A 19644-nucleotide genomic window follows, 5' to 3' on the forward strand; every position below is an offset into this window, starting at 1 on the left:
GTTGCACTCTCTGATCTGTGTTTATACCAGGGCTCCCCAAACTTCTCCTGCTAACCTCAGAGTAAGTGGGATTTTCAGAAAATGAATATCCACAGTGAATATCCTGAAAACCCAACTGTCTGTGGGGTCACCAGGACAGATTTGGGAAGCCCAGTTTACTTGGGTAGGATTGGGAAGTCCTGGTCTGCATCTTTCTCATTTACCTCTTCTTATCTTTCCCCCTCCATTTACTAGTCTTCTTTTTTCATTTGGTTATTTTACTTTATTAGAAAGTAAAAATGCTCAAATAGGGGTAGATTTTCAAAGATGCGAGCGTGTCCATGTGCGCACGCTACCCGGCGCACACACATGGACGCCCGATTTTATAACATGTGCGCCCAGGTGCACGCATGTTATAAAATCAGAGGTCGGCACATGCAAGGGGGTGCACACTTGTGCATCCTGCATGCGCTGATGCCCGCGGCCTTCCTCAGTTCCCTCCCAGTCCGCTCCAATTTTGGAGCGGATTGGGAGGGAACTTCCCAATCCCCTACACTAACCTCCCTTCCCCTTCCCCTAACCTAGCCGCCCCCTAGCCCTAACCTAGACCCCCCCCCCCCCCAAATCTTTATTTTACCTTTTGTGCCTGCCTCGGGGCAGGCGCAGGTTGCGCGCGCCGGCACCCTGCCAGCACACGATCCCCTGGCACAGCGGCAAATGGCTGCTGTGCTGGGGGCCTCTAGCCCCACCCCACAACCATCCCTCCCCCTCCCCGCCCCTTTCCCAAGGCCCCGGGACTTACGCGTGTGACCGGGCCTTTGAAAATTGGCCCGATGTGCATAAGGCCGATCACGCACATAAATCCCCGGGATTTACATGCATAACGCTTTGAAAATCTACCCTATAGTGTACAGTCCAGGTAATATTAGTAAAATTATTTAACCTGATTGTACTTTCTGGTAATATCTCTAAGATATGGTCAGAGGGGTTAATTACATCCATAATATATCGGGCTTGGTAGTGTGTCTGTCAGTGCTCACGCATGTTCCCCAGCCCGCCGATAGATGGCGCTATAATATATTGAGCTTGGTAGTGTGCCGTCAGTGCTCGCACATGTTCCCCAGCCCGCCGATAGATGGCACTATAATATATTGAGCTTGGTAGTGTGCCGTCAGTGCTCGCACATGTTCCCCAGCCTGCCGATAGATGGCACTATAATATATTGAGCTTGGTAGTGTGTCCGTCAGTGCTCGCACATGTTCCCCAGCCTGTCGATAGATGGCGCAGGTGGCTCCCTGGATGCCTTGGAGGCTCAAACATGTCACAACACCAGGTACAAGAGGTACTCCTGGGGGAATTCAGCACTACTGCGGAATGAAGATTTTGCGCAGAATTCCTCCTTCCCACAGATTTCCTCCTTCCCGCAGATTTCCTCCCTCACCTCGCCGATTTCCTCCCTTGCTGGAAGACTATTCAAAATCGGAAGGACAGCGGCCATCGCGGGATAGGCAGAAAATAGCAAAGGAGACCCTGGCATGTCCCGAACAGAGCGCGTCCCACGGCACATGCTCCATTCGCGGTGAAGATGAAGGCCCGGTACGCCGTTCGCAGCAAAAAGGGAAGGCCCCCATGTGCCGCGATCGGCATGCCCGTGCCTTCATCTTCGCCGTGAACAGAGCGTGTGCTACGGGACGCGCTCTTTTTGCGGCATGCCGGGGTCTCCACTGCTATTTTCTGCTCAAGGCAAAAATGGGAGGCCCCCATGTGCTGCGAACGGCACGCTGGGCCTTCATCTTCGCCATGAACAGCGCGCTGGGCCTTCATCTTTGCCGCGAATGGCGCAGGTCCCACGGCATGCTAGTGAGAGAGAATGTGTGTCAGGGAGGGGAGGGTGAGAGAGAGCAGGAGGGTGTGAGAGAGAGAGCAAGGGGGGGGGGGGGGGGAGATGCCGGTGAGAGAGAATGTGTGTGTGAGAGAAGGGGGTTACAGAGAGTCTGGTTGGTAAGAGGGGGTGGGGAGGGTGTGAGTGAGAGCATGGGAGGTAAGAAAGGGTGGATGGGGGATGCTTGAGTGTGGGTTTCAGAGAGAGGGAGCCTATATGAGGGGAGGGAGATGCTGGTGAGAGAGAATGTGTGTGTGAGAGAGGAGAGGGGGGTGTGGGGGAGTGCGAGAAACAGCATGGTATATAAACTTTGCCAGCCCTGGCTTTAGCAAATGTGCCTCCTCGTTCCTTGCCCTGGGTGAAAACAATTTAGTTTTTCCTTTTCAGCTAACGCTTCCATACAAGAGCATATGTGCCAATAAAAAGGCTTGCCGCCTGGCCATAGAACAAGTACAGTTGCTAGTCAATCTATAAACATGGAGATTCCATTAATCCAAATAATCATAGAGAAACCTGTATCAACCAGGGCTGGTGCAACCTATTAGGCAAACTAGGCATTCGCCTATGGTGCTGACTATAAGGGGGTTCCGAAGACAGCCATGTGGTGCCACAAACGGAGCCTATCCCGCTCAGGGCAAAGAGGAGTAGAGATTTGGCGGCCACGAATGAGATGGGAGACCAGGGTGCGGCGTGACTGGGAAGGGGGTGTGGCGCTATTGGGGTGGGGATGGCATGACTAGAGGGGCGGGGCGGGCACAAGGCAGAAGGCACCTAGGGTACCTAATACCCTTGCATGGGCCCTGGTATCAACAGTAACATTAGCAAACTAGTATCCCCCAACAAACAAGTACTACAATTCCTATTGAACAGCAAAAGCTTGGAGAGACGTTACATTGACTTCCTCACCAAGCCACTGACCACATCTTTATGTAACAAACTAGGAATGTGCATTTATTTTATCCGAATGGGAAAAAATGAAACAAATGAATCAATTTTTGGTTTGGTTTGTTTCAACTGATCAGAAAGATTGACTCATCTGAAAATACCTGAAAATTTTCCCATGTACCATTCGGGTAAAATGAAACAAATGAGTCAATTTTTAGTTTGGTTTGCTGCAACTGAATTGAAACATTGACTCATCTGAAAATCCTTGAAAATTTTCTGATATTTTCATTTTGGCAAATAGTGTGCATTACTAGCAAATAGCGCACATTATTTGACAACTAAAGAAAAGAAGTGCCATCACCTCTGCAATCCCCAGCCTCTCTTGGCCCCTCTTGCCCTTCTGAAAGGGGTCTCCATACTTTTCAATGAAGAAAGGGGCAGGAGCAATCGCCAGTCACTCCTGTTTTGCCATCTCCTGGCCAGAAAATGGCAGCAGCTGACTCTGAGACTGGTGCCATTTTCTGACCAGGAGCTAGCAGGGCATCTGCACCTTTTTTCATCAGACAGTCTGGAGGCCCCTGTAGAAAGTATAAAATGGGTTCTGAAGTTGCAAGATACAGGGGCATTTGGAGTTTTTTTGGTTGATTGGGGGGGGGGGGGGGAGGGGAGTGTTATTGTAATGTTTTTCAGTTTGGCAAACAAACTGATCCAAAATAAATATTAAATGAACTAAAATTTGAAACCCTGACCCCCTCAAAATGAGAAAAAGAACCAAAACTAAAATATTTCCCATTCATATTCCTCTTACAGACACTGATTAAAAAAAATGTGAAATATGCCCCCCTCCTAGAGAGAATATTTGTATGTCCATTGACCCCCCCCCCCCCCCCCCACACACACACATATACATACACTCAATACACTCCACCTAGGTAAAAATGCCTTGCATTGCTTCCCCCATTGGCTTTAATAGAAACTACAGAAACAAGATACATAAGAATGAAAAGGACACAATAATACAATACAAGATTGTTTTCTATGCACATCCCAGCCCATCTTTTTTTTTTCCTTATTTACTTCCAAATACTGTCTTCCCTCTGCTTAACAGAGGATTCATTTTATAACCAAAATATTGTCACTTGCTCCCAGATTTACATTCACAGCCAAGCTCAGAGTGACTTAACAAGGTCACAAAAAGCAAAACATTTCTGATCTATTCTGTAATCATAAAAAATACAGTTAGCACAAGTCACAACACAGAAGATGTTTATCTGTACACTGATTCTTTTCTGAAAAGTTGAAAGAGTGCACGCTAGAAACACAAACATAGAGGGTCAGAAGAATATGGGAATTTGGTGCCCTGGATATCGGCCTGAACAGCGACAAACAATGTACATTCTGTTATCCACCCTACAGAATACAGTTATCAGCTGTATAGAGCGCAGGTTGCCTGGGGATTGTTGCCTTCACTCATAATACTGAAACCGTTTCTATATTCTTTGACCCTACTCATGGCTACCCTGTACATTCTAGCACCTCTACGACTTCTTATTTTATCACCATCGTACTGTTCTTGTTTATCCTTTTAACATTAAGCAAATGAGCTATAATGATCATAGTCTGCACTCCTCTGCCCTCGGTAAGGAGCTTAAGTTTCATTCATAGCATTTTATTATTAATAATTTTATTTGTATAGTGCATACTATATGTACAAAGCACTGAACAGAGTCACATATTACCCATTGAAAGGCAGCAGTCCCAAAAGCCTGTAACCTGGAAAGTTCGTCAGCCTTGATAAGATATCATCTCTTCCCAACTACTCTGATGACTTGGCTTTCCTTCAATTCATTGCAGTTCTGCAGAAATTCTATTAATGATTTTTTTGTAACTGGCCACTCTATAATGAATGATGATGTAGACCTTAGCATGGACAAACTAAAACACTGGATATGCAACCTAAACATTGATCGTTTGTTTACACTCACAGAAACACAAATGTGTAATTTATAACTTGCACTTTGCTTAACAAAGTCTACCAAGCTACTGGAGCAGTGGGCACATGGCAAGAGCAGCATGGAGACATTTGGCTGTTACTGGAGATGGCAACACTATGTGTCTATTGGCAGCACCGGTTTCTGCCAGAGTGGTCCTGCTGGCTCTATTTACTTCGGTATCAATAGCAAAGAACAATCAGAGTCCTATCAGTAACAGCCAGAATGGTGAAGACTTCATTAAGGAAAGTACTCATTTCTTTTCTGTGCTGTGAGTTTACAAACTATCAGTATTTTTATTTTGATTTACATACTAAGAATTGTTGGCCTGGATATATGATTACATTCAATGGCTTCTTCCCAGGATGGGTCTGATACCCTAATAATCCTTAGTAGAGAAAAGATATAAGATAAAATTATTTAGTCAGCATTTGCTTTCATGTTGTTTACACTGGGTACCACTGTTTTTCTTTGTACTAATTTGACTGTGGGAATTTGCTTTTCATTTTAGTTGTATTTGACCTTAATAAGATTCAAAATCTATTAATTGTAGACTATGGGGCCGATATTCAGCAGCAGAAAAGCAGACAAGGTTCAACCTCTTGTCTTTGTTGAGATTTTTAATTGTACTTAACCAGTTAAATGTACAACTGAATAATAGCCACTTAATTCTAACTGCACTAAACTTGTGTGGTTAGATTTAGGGCAGGCATTTCTGCGGACATTGCTATCTACATAAATTTATCCAGTTAATCCTAAATATCATGCTAACTGGCTAAATTTTCAAAGCTTGGCCCCTTTTTTGTCCAGCTGAATGAAACAAACTAAAAATGGGCTCATTCATTCCATTTTACCCATTCGTTTCAAATGAATGTGCATCCCTAATATCGACCCTCTGTGTGTTCTGAATCAGAATACCTATGCATTTATATACTTATATTGGAAAATTTATATCACACCTTTGTAAATTATTTATGATGAAATTAATTATATTGTAAAATACATTAGCAAAATAAAAGTCTTATCTAAATCAGGAATTTTAATATATAAAAATGTATACTTCTGGCAGGAAATCCAATAATTGAAATATGTTTCTTGGCATGTGCAAACCTATTAAGCTGATTTATTATAACATTTTTTCCCAACTTTTTCGAGACACTGAAACTAAACTAAAATTAACAAAGTTAGCTCAAGGTGAACTTTACTGACTAGAATGTAATTCACAGTTCAGTGATGCTTCTGCTGCTGCCATGGCTTTCTCAGGATCATCTGTTAAAGTTTCATGAATCAGTAATCTGATCAGATTTCGAAAGCAAGTGAGAGCTCAAAGATCTCCCGAACATATTTATATAATACAACAAAGTGTTCCACACTCTATTTGGAGTATCCAGAGACATAGCGAGACCCAACAATCCATAAACTAGAAAGCCCAGAGAGATGACTGGCTTCAGAGAAGTGACAACAGTGTAACAAAGAGTGCCCCTTATTCTAGAAAACAGAGGGAAATACATTGATAGGTATCTTTAGACAGCTGAAAATTCTGGAGGCCGGTGATCTCACTAGCTGCTTCATGCCCAGGTAAGCTCATACCAATTCTTATAGATCTTCTTGTAAAATCTTTCAACATTTGCCTCTTTTTTAAATTCTGGAGATGACAGATCAGTGACAGGAATTAGTACTGTTGATTATAACTCAATATTTTCAGAAAGGGAAGTACACTACCAAAACGTTCTTTTCTTGCACATTTCTTCAATAATTGTTTTTGGCATGCAAGAAGAATGAGGAGAATGTATTAAATGTAATGCCTTTTCCTTTTAAATTTCAGGTGGTTTTTAATAGCTAATGTCTTAAAAACCATGTTGCCGATAGATCAAAGCCTCTTTATACCTGTGATGTTTCATGGTTTGCTTTCTCTCTTATCTTTATTTATACCAAAGATTATCAACAAGAACATTTTTATAGCCCCCCTCAGAGAAAATAAATGAATGCCATGCTGAAAGGCTGATGTTGCTTTTTATTAATTATAATTTATTTTCCTTTAATTGTTTGGCATGTAAATGATCAAAAGGACTAAAAAATTATTTTTTCAAGGTCTAATATGGAGATTTTTGCTAATTTGTTTTTGAAACCTTTAGCTCTGAAATGTAAAGAATTACCACAGCAGATTCCCTCTGCCCATTATGTGATTGGTTCTTGAGAATTTCTCTCACAATGGCTAATGTCACCAAACCATTGTGACAGCTTCACACAAACCACAATAGCATTATTATCTTTTGGTAAACTAAATGGCATTCATAAATAGACAAGAAGAGTAAGTGTTCATTGCCCATCAGATATAAGATTTCATCTCACCATAAATAACTTTCTGGTTAGTAGTAAAATTCTCTTTCCCACCATACTCAGGTGTGAGAATAGAACCTTTATTTAGTGGAAATGACAATAATAAATTTTATGTATACCTACATAATCCACAAATGAGGGCACATATACTGCTTTAAAATAAACTATTGATGCAGGTTAATGCATCGATTTTAATACATATCTGAAAATGTAATGCCTGATGTACTAAAGGGTATAAAACATTTAGGGGCAGATTTTAAAACCTGCGCACGGGCGCAGATTTCTTTGCACAACCCGGCGCGAACAAATCTATGCCCGATTTTATAACATGTGCGCGCAGCCGCGCACATGTTATAAAATCCAGGGTCAGCGTGTGCAAGGAGGTGCACAATTGTGCAACTTGCACACGCCGAGCCGCGTAGCCTGCCTCCGTTCCTTCCGCCCCCCCCTCCCTTCCCCTCCCTTCCCCTACCTAACCCGCCCCCCCCCCCCCCCCCCCCCCAGCCCTACCTAGAACCCCCCTTACCTTTGTTGAAGAAGTTATGCGCACCGGCCAATGGCCGGCCAGCGATCCTGGGCACAGCGGCAAATGGCTGCTGTGCCTGGAGGCTCAGGCCACGCCCCACCCCAGACCGCCCACGCCCCGCCCCTTTTTGCAAGCCCCAGGATGCAAAATAGGCTCGGCGCGCGCAGGGTTTTTTTTGAAAGTTACGCGCATAACTTACGCATGTAACCCTTTTAAAATCCACCCCTTAGCAAATAGAGCACTGACAATGGGTTTTGCCACAAGATAATGTATGTACACAGTGCAAAGGAGAGCGGAAAGTCAGCAAATAGGGGCATGCAGAGACTTTTTTTGTTTTGTTTTGTTTTGTCTTTCACGTTTTGGTTTTTTCGTATGTTCCTTTTTATTTGTTGTTTGTTTAATTTTTTTTTATTATTTATTTAAATGGAAAAAATGAAATAAACACAAAATAAATAAAAAAATACAATAAAAAAAAACAAAAGGAAAACCAAATGGCAGGACCTGCTAGAGAAGAAAAAAAGCCCTCTCATGTCTCCCCTCCACCCCATTCACCCACGGTCTCTCCTGCCCTGCTAATGGTGTGCTTGGAAATTGCGCTGGCAGACTGAGGCCAGTGCCATTGTTATTTCATCCATAAAAAATGGCACGGTCTGGGCCTGGGCCTAGGTCTGCCTGGCACCATTCTGTATAGAACAAATTAACAGTGGTGCCAGCCTTGGTCTGCTGGTGCCATTTCTAAGCACACCATGGGCAGGGCTCCATGAAGAAAGAAAAATATGGTAAGAGGGTTCAAGGATGGGAGGGGGACCAGAAGGGGACGGACAGTGGAGAAAATAATTTTAAAATCAAACAATCAAAAATAAATTTCATTTATTTTTCTTTCATTTTCTTTTAAAAACAAATACAATGAAATTTCCCATTTCAGTTCAAATTTTCCATTTGTCTTTCAAATGAATGCACATCCATATCAGCCGATACCATTTTAGAATTTGAGGCAATGGTGTAGGAGGTGAGTCATGCCCCCTCCTTCCCTGGCTTTCATTTAACATTCTTGGAAGGAGGCATAGAAGGGGGAAGGGAGAGGAGCCTGGGGTAGGGAGTCAGGACATGGATGATCCGAGTGCTGGGGTGGGAGGGGGGGGGAAGTGCTGAGGACACTTTAATCTTGTTGGCAGAGCATAGGGGGAGGGGCGGCCACCACAGGCACTTTCATCTTAGTGTTAGGGGACTGAGGAGACACCTGAGAGCACTTTCATCTTGATGTCAGGAGGGGCGGGATTGACCTGAGGCAATGAGGCCACTTGATGCTCATTTTGCAGGGGAGGGGAGTGGACCACAGCCCACATTGGGCCCTAAGTTAGCGGAAGGCTTGACTTAGATCCCTCACTAGCTGAATTGTCTCTAGCTTAAGCTGTAGGCTAGGATGCAGTATATTTCAGACTATCCTTTGTAGGCACCTGCACAGTTGGTCGTCTGGATTTGTCAGCCGGCTGTGCATGAGAAGAAGTGTTGGCTTTGGTTTGGATTTTGAGTTGGACTTTTGAGAGAGGTTGTGTGTGTTCCCCATTGTGGGCCCAGCCTGACCTAGGAGAAGGGACGCTGCCCTGGCCAGTCCCCCCAGTTCTGGAAGGGATTGTCTTAATGAGAGTGGAAGAGGAGTTTCTGGAAGAGCTGATTGTTTTGGTTTTTTTCTAAGCGTTTTACTTTTTGGGAGCCTGGTCCTGCCTAAGGAGGATTTCCATCCCTGCCTTGGGAAGTCACGGTAAGATGCTGTGATTCCCTGACACTCAGCTAAGGAGGGGCAGGAGTGACCTGACAGAGAAAAAGGCAGGCAAGTATTTTTGCAGAGAGTCTTGTTCTTGTGTTTTTGGGAGGAATTCTTTTGCCGTCAGCTCCTGCCCATTGAGAAGGAGGAGAGCTTTTTGGAACTTCCTACCACCAGAATTCCAAGTAAACCATGAGAGAGAGAGAGAGAGAAGGAGATCCAAGCCCCACTGGGCACCCAATACTTCTAACATCTGGAGTGTTGGCTATTGCCTAAAGTTTTGCCACATAAGGAACACTGTTGGAGCTGAGGAAAGAGGTCCCTTTGGACTGGTTAGTTTTGTGAGAAGATACATTGGAGAATTTTGTTGAGAACTGGACTTCAGGTATTTTTGGTTGCAGTAAAGTTTTGTTGCACATCCCACCAGAGTGTCCAGCACCTTCATTAAAAGTCAGAGGTGCTCTGAAGCAAGGACATGCGAAGCGTGAATATTGTGGAAAGAGAAAACCCAATGAAACTGAGAGACTGCGCATTGGTACCCACCCCCAGAGGCTAACTCCTCCTCCCTGCCGGAAAGATTCCCGGTACCCCAGGGCCTGAAGTGCACTGAGTGGGGTGAGGATGCAGAAAGAGAGAGATTTGGGACAACAGTGGCCCAAGGGAAAACAGTCTGCCTCTGCATTTTGGGAGGTCCCCTAAGAGGGGGGAGTTATACTAATACTAGCATTATTGGTGGATCAACCCAAATTATGTTGCTTAATGCAATTTGCACTAACCCATATTATTTATGAGCTACTAAGCATGCATGTGCAAGCAATGCAGCTCATTTATATATTTTCAGCATTCAGCTGTGTACACTCCACCTGTCTATAATGCACTAAAAGGTGCTACCTATTGTGGACACTGAAACAGGCTAAAGCTGGCATTCACCATTAATGTATTCTAGTATGTAGACCCCTTAAGGTAAAGATAGAGAATGATTCAAACTTTTTATGTGGCTGATAGGCAATTGTGCAAGTAAGGGATTTATTGGCTGTGCTTATTTAGCTACCCACCTAAACCCCTTTGGAAATGGTTCTCTTATTGCTAAAAATATGGTAGATAATGTTTCGAGCAGCTAATCTACTATTGTATGTGTGATGGCAGCAGGAGGAAATGTAGCTGTAATCTTTTCTATTGTTGCCTTTAGCATTTACAAAAGTGCCTGGTATCAGAGAAAGCAGGAGCTCAGGACTCAGGTTACGGAAAGGATTGAGGGTAAATCTGCAGTTCAGCATTTATAAATGGAGAGAGAAGGCGAACAATATTCGAAGCCATGTACGCGGATCAATAGAGATTTACCTGTGTCACTTGGGTCGGCGGAAAAGCGATCTTCTGCTTGCTGCTGAAGGCGCACATATTGTCCTGTGATGTGCGTTGTACACTTAACCGCATGCAGAGGAGGCTCTCCCAGAGGCAGGGGTAGATCAGGGAAGGAAAATAACAGGCACAGAGCAGGGCCGGTGCTTCCATTAGGCAACCCAGGCTGTCGTCCAGAGTGCCAAAGTTTGGGGGGGCAGCAAAATCCCACCAACACGAGGCCTAGAAGGGGAGAACCAGTACTGCCAAAGAAGGGAGCGAGCGTTGTGTTGGAGCTGCCGCCAATAATTAAGTTAGGGGAGGGGGTGCATGACTGAAGGTTCGCCTAGGGCGACAAATACTCTTGCACCGGCCCTGGTGCAGAGAGATTGCTTTTTTATGCTTACATACTTTATTTTCCGTGGAAAGACTACCCACAACAAAAAAAAACAAAACAAAACATGGACGTCAAAGCCCTGCGGGTGGAAAGTACCTGCGGCAAGTTTCTTGGCAAAAGTTCACGAGTACTTTCTATGTCAAAATTGCTGCAAAGTCTGCAGGTAAAAAGTACCTGTGAACTTTGCCCCGATGTGGGCTGTTTGAGAATTGTCCCCGCCTTCTGCCCCCAACAGAGGAAAGGGAAGAGCAAAGACAAGAGAGAAAGAGAGAGATCCAGGGAAGCAGCATAAAGGTTTCTGCTAACTCAGGGCCCAATGTGGCCTGTGATCCACTCCTCCTCCCCCTCCCCCCCCCCCAAATAAGCATCAAATGGCCTCAGTGCCTCCAACCACTCCCACCCCGCTGACATCAAGCTGAAAGTACTCTCGGTAGTCTCCTCAACACCAAGTGCCTGGGGTGGCTGCCTCCCCCCTTCCCCCCATGCTCTGCTACCAAGATGAAAATGTGCTCAGCATAGGGTGACCAACGGGCCCGGGTTTTGCAGCCTGCTGTAACCGGACACTGTAAAACCCGGTCAGGGAAGGCCGGGGGCCAATCAGTGGTGGCAGCCTGGGCAGCGCTCCAGTCACCTGCCTGTTTTCAGGGATCGGTTTGAAACTCCTCCTCCTCTGCCTCTCCCACAGCCGTGCCGCACTTGTTGCTAGTTTGCACTGCAGAGGAAGAGGAGAGTCAAACCCGAGCCCCAAAGACAGGCAGGCAGAATCTGCCTAGGAAAAAAAATCAACGCTCGATTTGAAAGGAAAACGAGAGGGGGGGGGGGGGGGGAGGGCGGCTGTGGCCGGCCAGTGCCCTCCTATTGTCCAGTCCTGCTCCATGGAAAAGTTGGCATCCCTAGGCTCAGCAGTTCCCCTCTCCCCGCTGACCCCCAGATCATCCATACCCTGACCCCCCTCCCCAGGCTCCTCTCGCTCCCCCTCTTTGCCTCCTTCCAAACATAGAAACATAGAAATGGCGGCAGAAGAAGACAAACGGCCCATCCAGTCTGCCCAGCAAGCTTTCACACTTATTTTTTTCTTTCTCATACTTATCTGTTACTCTTGGCCCTTATTAGTAACTTTTTGGTTCTATTTACCTTCCACCCCCACCATTGATGTAGAGAGCAGTGCTGGAGGTGCATCTAAGTGAAGAATCTAGTTTAATTAGTTAGGGATAGTAACTGCCGCAATAAGCAAGCTACGCCCCATGCTTATTTGTTTACCCAGCCTGTGCAATTCAGTCCTTGTTGGTTGTTGTCTGAATATAAATCTTCTTTTCTTTATTCCCCCTGCCGTTGAAGCAGTGAGCTGCGCTGGATATGTATTCCAAGTGAAGTATCAGGCTTAATTGATTCGGGGTAGTAACCGCTATAACAAGCAAGCTACACCCATACTTATTTGTTTACCCAGACTAGTAATTCAGTCCTTGTTGGTTGTTGCTTGAATATAACTCCTCTTTTCCTCTTCCCCCCCCCCTGCTGTTGAAGCAGAGAGCTATGCTGAATATGCATTGAAAGTGAAGTATCAGACATATTTGGTTTGGGGTAGTAACCGCCACAACAAGCAAGCTACTCCCCCACCTTTTTGTGAATGCAAATCCTTTTTTCCACATTTCTTAGAAGGTTAAATGAATGCAGGAGGAGAAGCGAGCATGACTCACCTCTTACTCCATTGCCTCCAAATTCCAAAATGGCTTTGGCTGACATGGATGTGCATTCATTTGAAAGACAAATGGGGAATTTGAACTGAAATGGGAAATTTCATTATATTTGTTTTTTGAAAGAAAATGAAACCCAATAATAAAATCAGATTAGGGAACTGTAAAAGGGTAAAGTGGTACAAGGTCATTTTCAGCCACCCTTTCCAGACAAGCCTGCTTGTTTTCCAGTGGTGCGGAGCATATGGAGAATTGAGGGAGTAATAGAAAAAAAGAGAACAAGGAACAAAACATAGGGAAAGCCAGAAAAGTGGCAAAGCCCCACTAGTGACCACTGGAAGCACATTTTAAGAAAATCCAAGGAGGGCAGGGAAATTGAAAAAGCAATACTTTCTAATAGAGGAGCCGGAGGAAAGGGAATGGGGCCGTGCAAGCTGAGGCAGGGGCGGATTGTAGGAAAATATCAGCCTGGGGGATTTTTTTGAAACAGGCCCATGTGATTCAGTGACTCCCAAAAGCACACCAAGCTGACCCTAGAGAGGGACATTATGTGACCTGGAACACGTCTGCCTCTACTGTCAGACTTCAGCCAAAAAATCTCCAGCACCAGGCCTGCTCGCCCCTTCCCCAATTTCCCACTTACCTTCACCCAGTCCTCAAATTCCTGCTTTAATCCCCCACCCCAGGTTTTTTTTTGCAGGTAACCTTAATTTATGTACAGACTACAGCTGGTGCATTCAGCTGCTGGGTCTGCAGCACTTTGTTGTCCTGGTGATAGCGCCAGAGCTGCAGTGTGATGGTCCCAGCCAGTCCCTCTCTCCTTCACTTTTTTTTTTTTTAAACTTTACTGGATTCACTGAGGTAAAAAAACAACTCAGTATCTTGTCCCAGGGCAGTACATTTTCAGTCCCAGTGCTGCCTGCCAGTGCTTGCATATCCTCACTTTCCCTTCTTCCATCTCTGAGGCTACAGGCCAGAGTTTCAACCGGACAGAAACAGAGCTCGGTGACTGCAGGGCTGGCAATAGACTCTAGGAAGGGCCCTAGGGCGGGTAGCTCATCCCCAGTTAGTAAAGGAGGTGGGAGAGACAGGAAGGAGGGCTGGGGCCAGGACACTGTAGCTCCGACTGGAGCATCAAAGAGAGGCAGGTCAAAGACAGGCAGTGCTCTGACTGGAAAACAGAGCAACATTTAATTTTTTTTTTTTCAAATATATGCAGCAGGCAGGGGTCATCCAGGTGCTGGCTTACCTGCAACAAGTACCAGGCTGCTTTTGCTCCCTCTGAAATTGAAGCCCAGCATGTCTGCACACAAAGACAAGGAGCTAACTGCTAGTGCAGTTGAGCCACAAAGAGAACAGGGCAGGGGGGGGAGGGGTTGTGTGGGTAGCGTGTGTGGAATGTTAGCAGCGGTCTGTGGTGGGATTGGGTGGTGGGATATGTCTGGAGTTTAATCTGTTTCGCTGGGTCGGAAAGACCACAAAAAGGAGAGTACACGGGGTGTTGTTATAACTGATATCGTTATATTGGGGATTCTTCTTGCACTGTCTCATAATGATAATATCTGATTCCAATTGTACTCTCTTCACCTAAGATTGGGTTATTGATTGTACATGTGTTGCTCTCTAATAAAAAAAAAAAAGGATTTTGAAAAAAAAAAAAAAAAAGAGAGAACAGAGGAGTCTGAGAGAAAATGACACGTGACCAACCTAACTGGCCCACCGGTGCATGCCCGATCCCCGAAAGGTCAATCCGCCCCTGATCCGAGGTTATACCTGCATGAGGTAGAAGTATTTATATTCAGCCTAGAGGTCTCCCAGAGCTGTGGAAAAGATGTGTAAGTGAATCATCTTGGGTAGACTATGCAGAGATGGTGGTGTGGGGTCATGGAGAGTCCTTGAAATAGTCCATCCTGAGGTGGTACTGAGGGGGCCCACATGGGGGTCAAGAAGCTCTCTTTCAGGGAGCCAGCCAGAGGTGGTGCTGATGAAGGGGCCACGGAGATCCTGCCTCAGATACTGTGCGACTGTTTTTGCAAACTGCCTGGCAATTGTCTTAAATATTCTGGCAAATATCTTTTTTTTTTGTCACACTGGATGGATTTTTATCTAAAGACAAACATTCCCAGATAATAGTTGCCCCTTCAAGGTAGAAAATAATTTAGATGAAACAAGCTCACATTAAATTCTAGTGCATGCTTTCGAGTCATACATTCTCATCAAATCACATCTGAAATACATATGTGCAAACAGATTAAAAAAAAAAGTTGTCCAAAGACACAAAACAAGATAAAAATCTTTATTAAAACTGGTCCATACTACCCAGGTAAGCACTACTGCATCTAAAAGTAAATGAACTAATTAGAGCACTACATTATTTTTTACACCAGTATCTTGTACAACAACATTTATTTCACTTTTATCTTTTGGTAAGGAACTTTTGGGCAAGTGGAAAGAGAAGACCACCTTTGTCTTTTGATGTCTTGGGAAGAGGCGAGTTAGTTCCAACATGGAGGTGCAAATGGAAATGCAGCAGCAGTGGCAACGGCGAGCAAGTTACCAAGTTATACGCTCGGCACTGAGTGAGGCTGAGCTGGAACAGATCTCCCCAAAATCCCAGAAAAAGGAGCCTTCTCTCTGCAGAAGAGGGAGGGACAAGCTAAGGTAGAGATAAAGGGGATACATGGTAGGATGAAGCAAAGACCAGCTAGTGCGGAGTCTGATCTTTGCAAGTGGAGTGTGGTCGAATTAGCAAAAGCTTGAAACTTGAGATCAGTAACACCAGTCGCCAAGGGTGGAATTCATGCTTTGAAATCCTGGCAGTGGTGCTACTGTTTGCATGTTTCCCCGGCTGTGCTTAGCTTTCTTTCTGGATGATAACCTGCTCACAGTTTTTACCCTGTGTGCTACTTCAGCTAGTCGTAAATTCCCCAAAGATGTTGTACATGAGATTTCAAGGTCATGTAGGATCTTTGCTCGGATAGGTCACACATCTTAAGAAGAGTCCTCTGTAGGCTTGAAAGGGCCCCCACCACGTTATCTTTGGAGAATTCTAATATTGTTTCACTAGATTGACCGTTGTTGGTCATGTCCCAGATGACGAAGGAGATGATCATGACCTCCGCTGCTTGTTAGAACCACGATAGAGGCTAAAGAGTATGCTATCAGGGCAGCCAGATTCATTCTTTTCATAAAGATTCTGTGGATCAACGGAAAGGGAGTCCTCGTCAGGATGAACTATCAGTTTCAATCAGTATTTGGATTCCGCTGCATAGTTATGTGGATTCGCACATCAGGGAATCTTCCCTCTGCTCTATGTTGCACCTTGATATATAGATGTTTTTCAGAATTGTATTCTATGAAGGCCATATTCAGTCACTTTCTAGATAGCAAAGTTAGCCAGATAAACTTATCCGGCTAATTTTGGAGGTACATTTAATAGTGCAGTCGCACTATTGAATGTAGCCGGCTATCTTAAAGTTAGCCGGCTAACATTATCCGGCTAACTTTAGGACATGTCTTTGGCTTGACTAGACTTAGCAGGATAAGTTATCTGGCTAACTCAGCTCCTCCCAGTTATGCCCTTGGAATGCCTCTAACTTATCCAGCTAAATTCTAGCTGGCTAACTTATTATCCAGCCAGATAAGTGTCCAAATCTTCATTTAGCCAGATAAATTCTGAGTTATGCAGTTAAATGCTTTCAAATAGAAGCCTCTAAATGTTTGGTATGTTCCTTGTGAGCCTCATATGAGTAGACTCTTACATAAGGTGTGCTTCCCTTCATAGAGTGTAGTTTATTCCCAAGTTGTACAACTGGTTGATGATTGTTCTGGAGACATATGATTCTGGTTTGTTTTACCTATCACATCTCCTGGGAAGATGTATAAGGAACATAAGAAGTTGTCATACTGGGTCAGCCCAAGGGTCCATCAAGCCCAGTATCTGGTTTCAACAGTGGTCAAGTCAGGTTACAAGTACCTAGCAAGTACCCAAACATTAAATAGATCCCATGCTACTAACGCCAGTAATAGCAGTGGCTATTCCCTAAGTCAACTTGATTAATAGCAGTTAATAGACTTCTCAAGGTTCTTATCCAAACCTTTTTTAAACCCAGCTACACTACTGCCCTAACCACATCTTCTGGCAATGAATTCCAAAACTTTATTGTACATTGGGTGAGAAAGAATTTTCTCTGATTTGTTTTAAATGTGCTATTTGCTTACTTCATGGAATGTCCCCTAGTCCTTCTATTATCTGAAAGAGTAAATAACTGATTCACATTTACCCCTTCTATTCCTTTTCATGAGTTTATACACCTCTATCATATCTCCCCCTCAGCCATCCCTTTTCAAGCTGAACAGTCCTAACCTCTTTAGCCTTTCCTCATAAGGGAGTTGTTCCATCTCCTTTATCATTTTGGTTGCCTTTCTCTGTACCTTTTCTAGTGCAACTACATCTTTTTTGAGATGCAGTGACCAGAATTGAACACGGTGCTCAAGGTGTGATCTCACCATACAGCAAAACAGAGGCATTATGATATGCTCCGTTTTATTTGCCATTCCCTTGCTAATAATTCCTAACATTCTGTTTGCTTTTTTGACCACCACAGTACACTGAGCCGACAATTTCAATGTATTATCCACTTTGACGCATAGAAGCATGACTGACAGTATGGAGTATAAAATAATTCATAGTGGGGTAGATTTTCAAAGGGGTACGTGCGTAGGATACACGCGTACCCCCCGAAAACCTACCCCAAACCCCACCTGCGCACGCTGAGCCTATTTTGCATAGGCTCGGTGGCGCATGCAAGCTCGGGGACGCGCGTAAGTCCCGGGGCTTGCATGGAGAGGCGTGGCAGGGGGTGTGGCGGGGGCATAGCGGTCATGACGCGGCGTTTTGGTGGCGTGGGGCGGGTGACGCGACATTTCAGGGGTGGCGCCGCGGGCTTGGTTTCGGCCCGGGGGCGTGGCCGCGCCCTCCGGAACAGCCCCCGGGTCGGGTGATGGCGCACCAGCAGCCTGCTGGTGCACGCACATTTACCTCTGCCTCCGGCAGGCGTAAATCCAGCGATAAAGGTAAGGGGGGTTTAGATAGGGCTGGGGGGGGGGGGGGGGTTAGGGAGGGGAAGGTGAGGGGAGGGCGAAAGAAAGTTCCCTCCGAGGCCGCTCCGATTTCGGAGCGGCCTCGGAGGGAACGGAGGCAGGCTGTGCGGCTCGGCGCGCGCAGGCTGGCCAAAATCGGCAGGGTTGCGTGCGCCAATCCCGGATTTTAATGGATACGCGCGGCTACGCGTGTATCTATTGAAATCCCGTGTACTCTTGTTCGCGCCTGGTGCGCGAACAAAAGTACGCGCTCGCACAAAATTATAAAATCTACCCCAGTGAGATTTTTTTTTTTTTTTTAGCCTGTGAGACTTGTTGATCTGTTTTGAAGTTGCTGCACAGATACCTCTTTTTCATGATCCAATTAAAGATACCACCACCATTAATGAATCCCATTTGGATCTCACACTGTCCCCAGATTTATGAGGTATGTAGGCATTCTATGTGATCACACATGAAAGGGAGCATTCCTAGGGCTCTAACCATCAGAGCGAGACTATAGAAACAGGATACATAAGATTCCATAGGTAGTATTCTCAAAGCCCAGTTGCATCACGAAAAATTGTCTTCTTCGCCAAGGATTCCTAATTTCACCCTCTCTCCATCAGGTGTTCAGGCACCACTGTCAAGTTCCTTCTGCTGAAATGTATCCCAATTCTTCGGTGGCTGCCACGGTATCCTGTCAGGGAGAGCTTCCTGGGGGATTTAATTTCTGGCCTCAGCGTTGCAATAATTCAGCTTCCACAAGGTGAGTGGCAGTTTGGCGTTTATCATGTTCAGTTAATCTCAAGTATCTGTCCCCCGCAGTCGCAATTACGGTATTCCCTCCTTCAGCAGGAAGGTGTGGCACATGCTGCTTTCCTTTCATATATCCAAGAAGGTTAACCCCTTTAGAAATGTGGTTTGGGGACAAGCAAAATACAGGTAACATGCATTTTATTCTGGATTCCTGCACATTCTCAGTTGATTGATATAATTCCAAAAATATTCTCAATTACGAAAAAATAAAAGATGGAACAAATTGACTTCAACGACTGCTTCTTTTGTTTTTCTTCAGAATTCGTGGCTCTTGTTTTTATTTCCAAAAGCATGCATGTGTTTTCAGATTTGGATAGCTGGAATACTTTTTGTCTTAAATGCCTTTTGAAAATGAAGTGAAGTTGAATTTTGAGTGCAGTTGTCCTGGTTGCTTGCTTGTTACTCACTACACATTCAGAAAAAAAATACAGTTTTAGGCTGAAATCCCAGCAGCTCTCATTTTCATTTTTCCTAATCATATGCTGAATGAATGCACAAAATACAATGAATGAGGTCAGTTTTTGTTCATTCTGAATAGAATAAACCAAAAATGGCCTCCTACGAAAATACCCCCAAATGTTTGGATGTTTTAGTATTTGTTGCCACCAGTAAAATACAAATTTAAAAAAAAAGGCCTTCTTGCCTGTGAAATTTAAGCCAGAGCCTGGGCCGGGTCTAGTTGGGGTTCACCTGGGCCCCTCCCACCCGCACCCCCTCTGTAAACATATGCTCACTCTCTCCAGTCTGGATGACTACAACTTTATTTATTTAAAACTTCTTATAATAATGACACAGACTGCGTGTCAGCACCTGTCTTTAGGATTGGCTATACAACATAATGGTGCCATCCACTCCGGAGACAGGCCACTGGGACACCGTGCTCTAAGTGGCCAGCACCATTATTAAAAATGAAGTCACTGGGTGGGCTTCACTTTGGCCCTTAAGA

At 44.9% G+C, this 19644-nt stretch overlaps 1 protein-coding gene across 2 annotated transcripts in view; it reads left to right on the forward strand.

Annotated features, from left to right (window-relative positions):
- Positions 1-6090: 6090 nt before the first annotated feature.
- LOC115091216 (solute carrier family 26 member 6-like) overlaps positions 6091-19644 on the forward strand; it is a 62247-nt gene continuing 48693 nt past the window's right edge. For both annotated transcript variants that reach the window (XM_029601287.1, XM_029601288.1), the window contains exons 1-3: positions 6091-6315; positions 15229-15458; positions 18509-18648. In XM_029601287.1, coding sequence (XP_029457147.1) covers positions 15304-15458; positions 18509-18648 — 295 coding nt within the window. In that variant the 5' untranslated portion in view covers positions 6091-6315; positions 15229-15303. The remainder of the gene's footprint in view (positions 6316-15228; positions 15459-18508; positions 18649-19644) is intronic.

The sequence above is a fragment of the Rhinatrema bivittatum genome, chromosome 4 (assembly GCF_901001135.1).
Source record: "Rhinatrema bivittatum chromosome 4, aRhiBiv1.1, whole genome shotgun sequence".
Lineage (NCBI taxonomy): Eukaryota > Metazoa > Chordata > Amphibia > Gymnophiona > Rhinatrematidae > Rhinatrema > Rhinatrema bivittatum.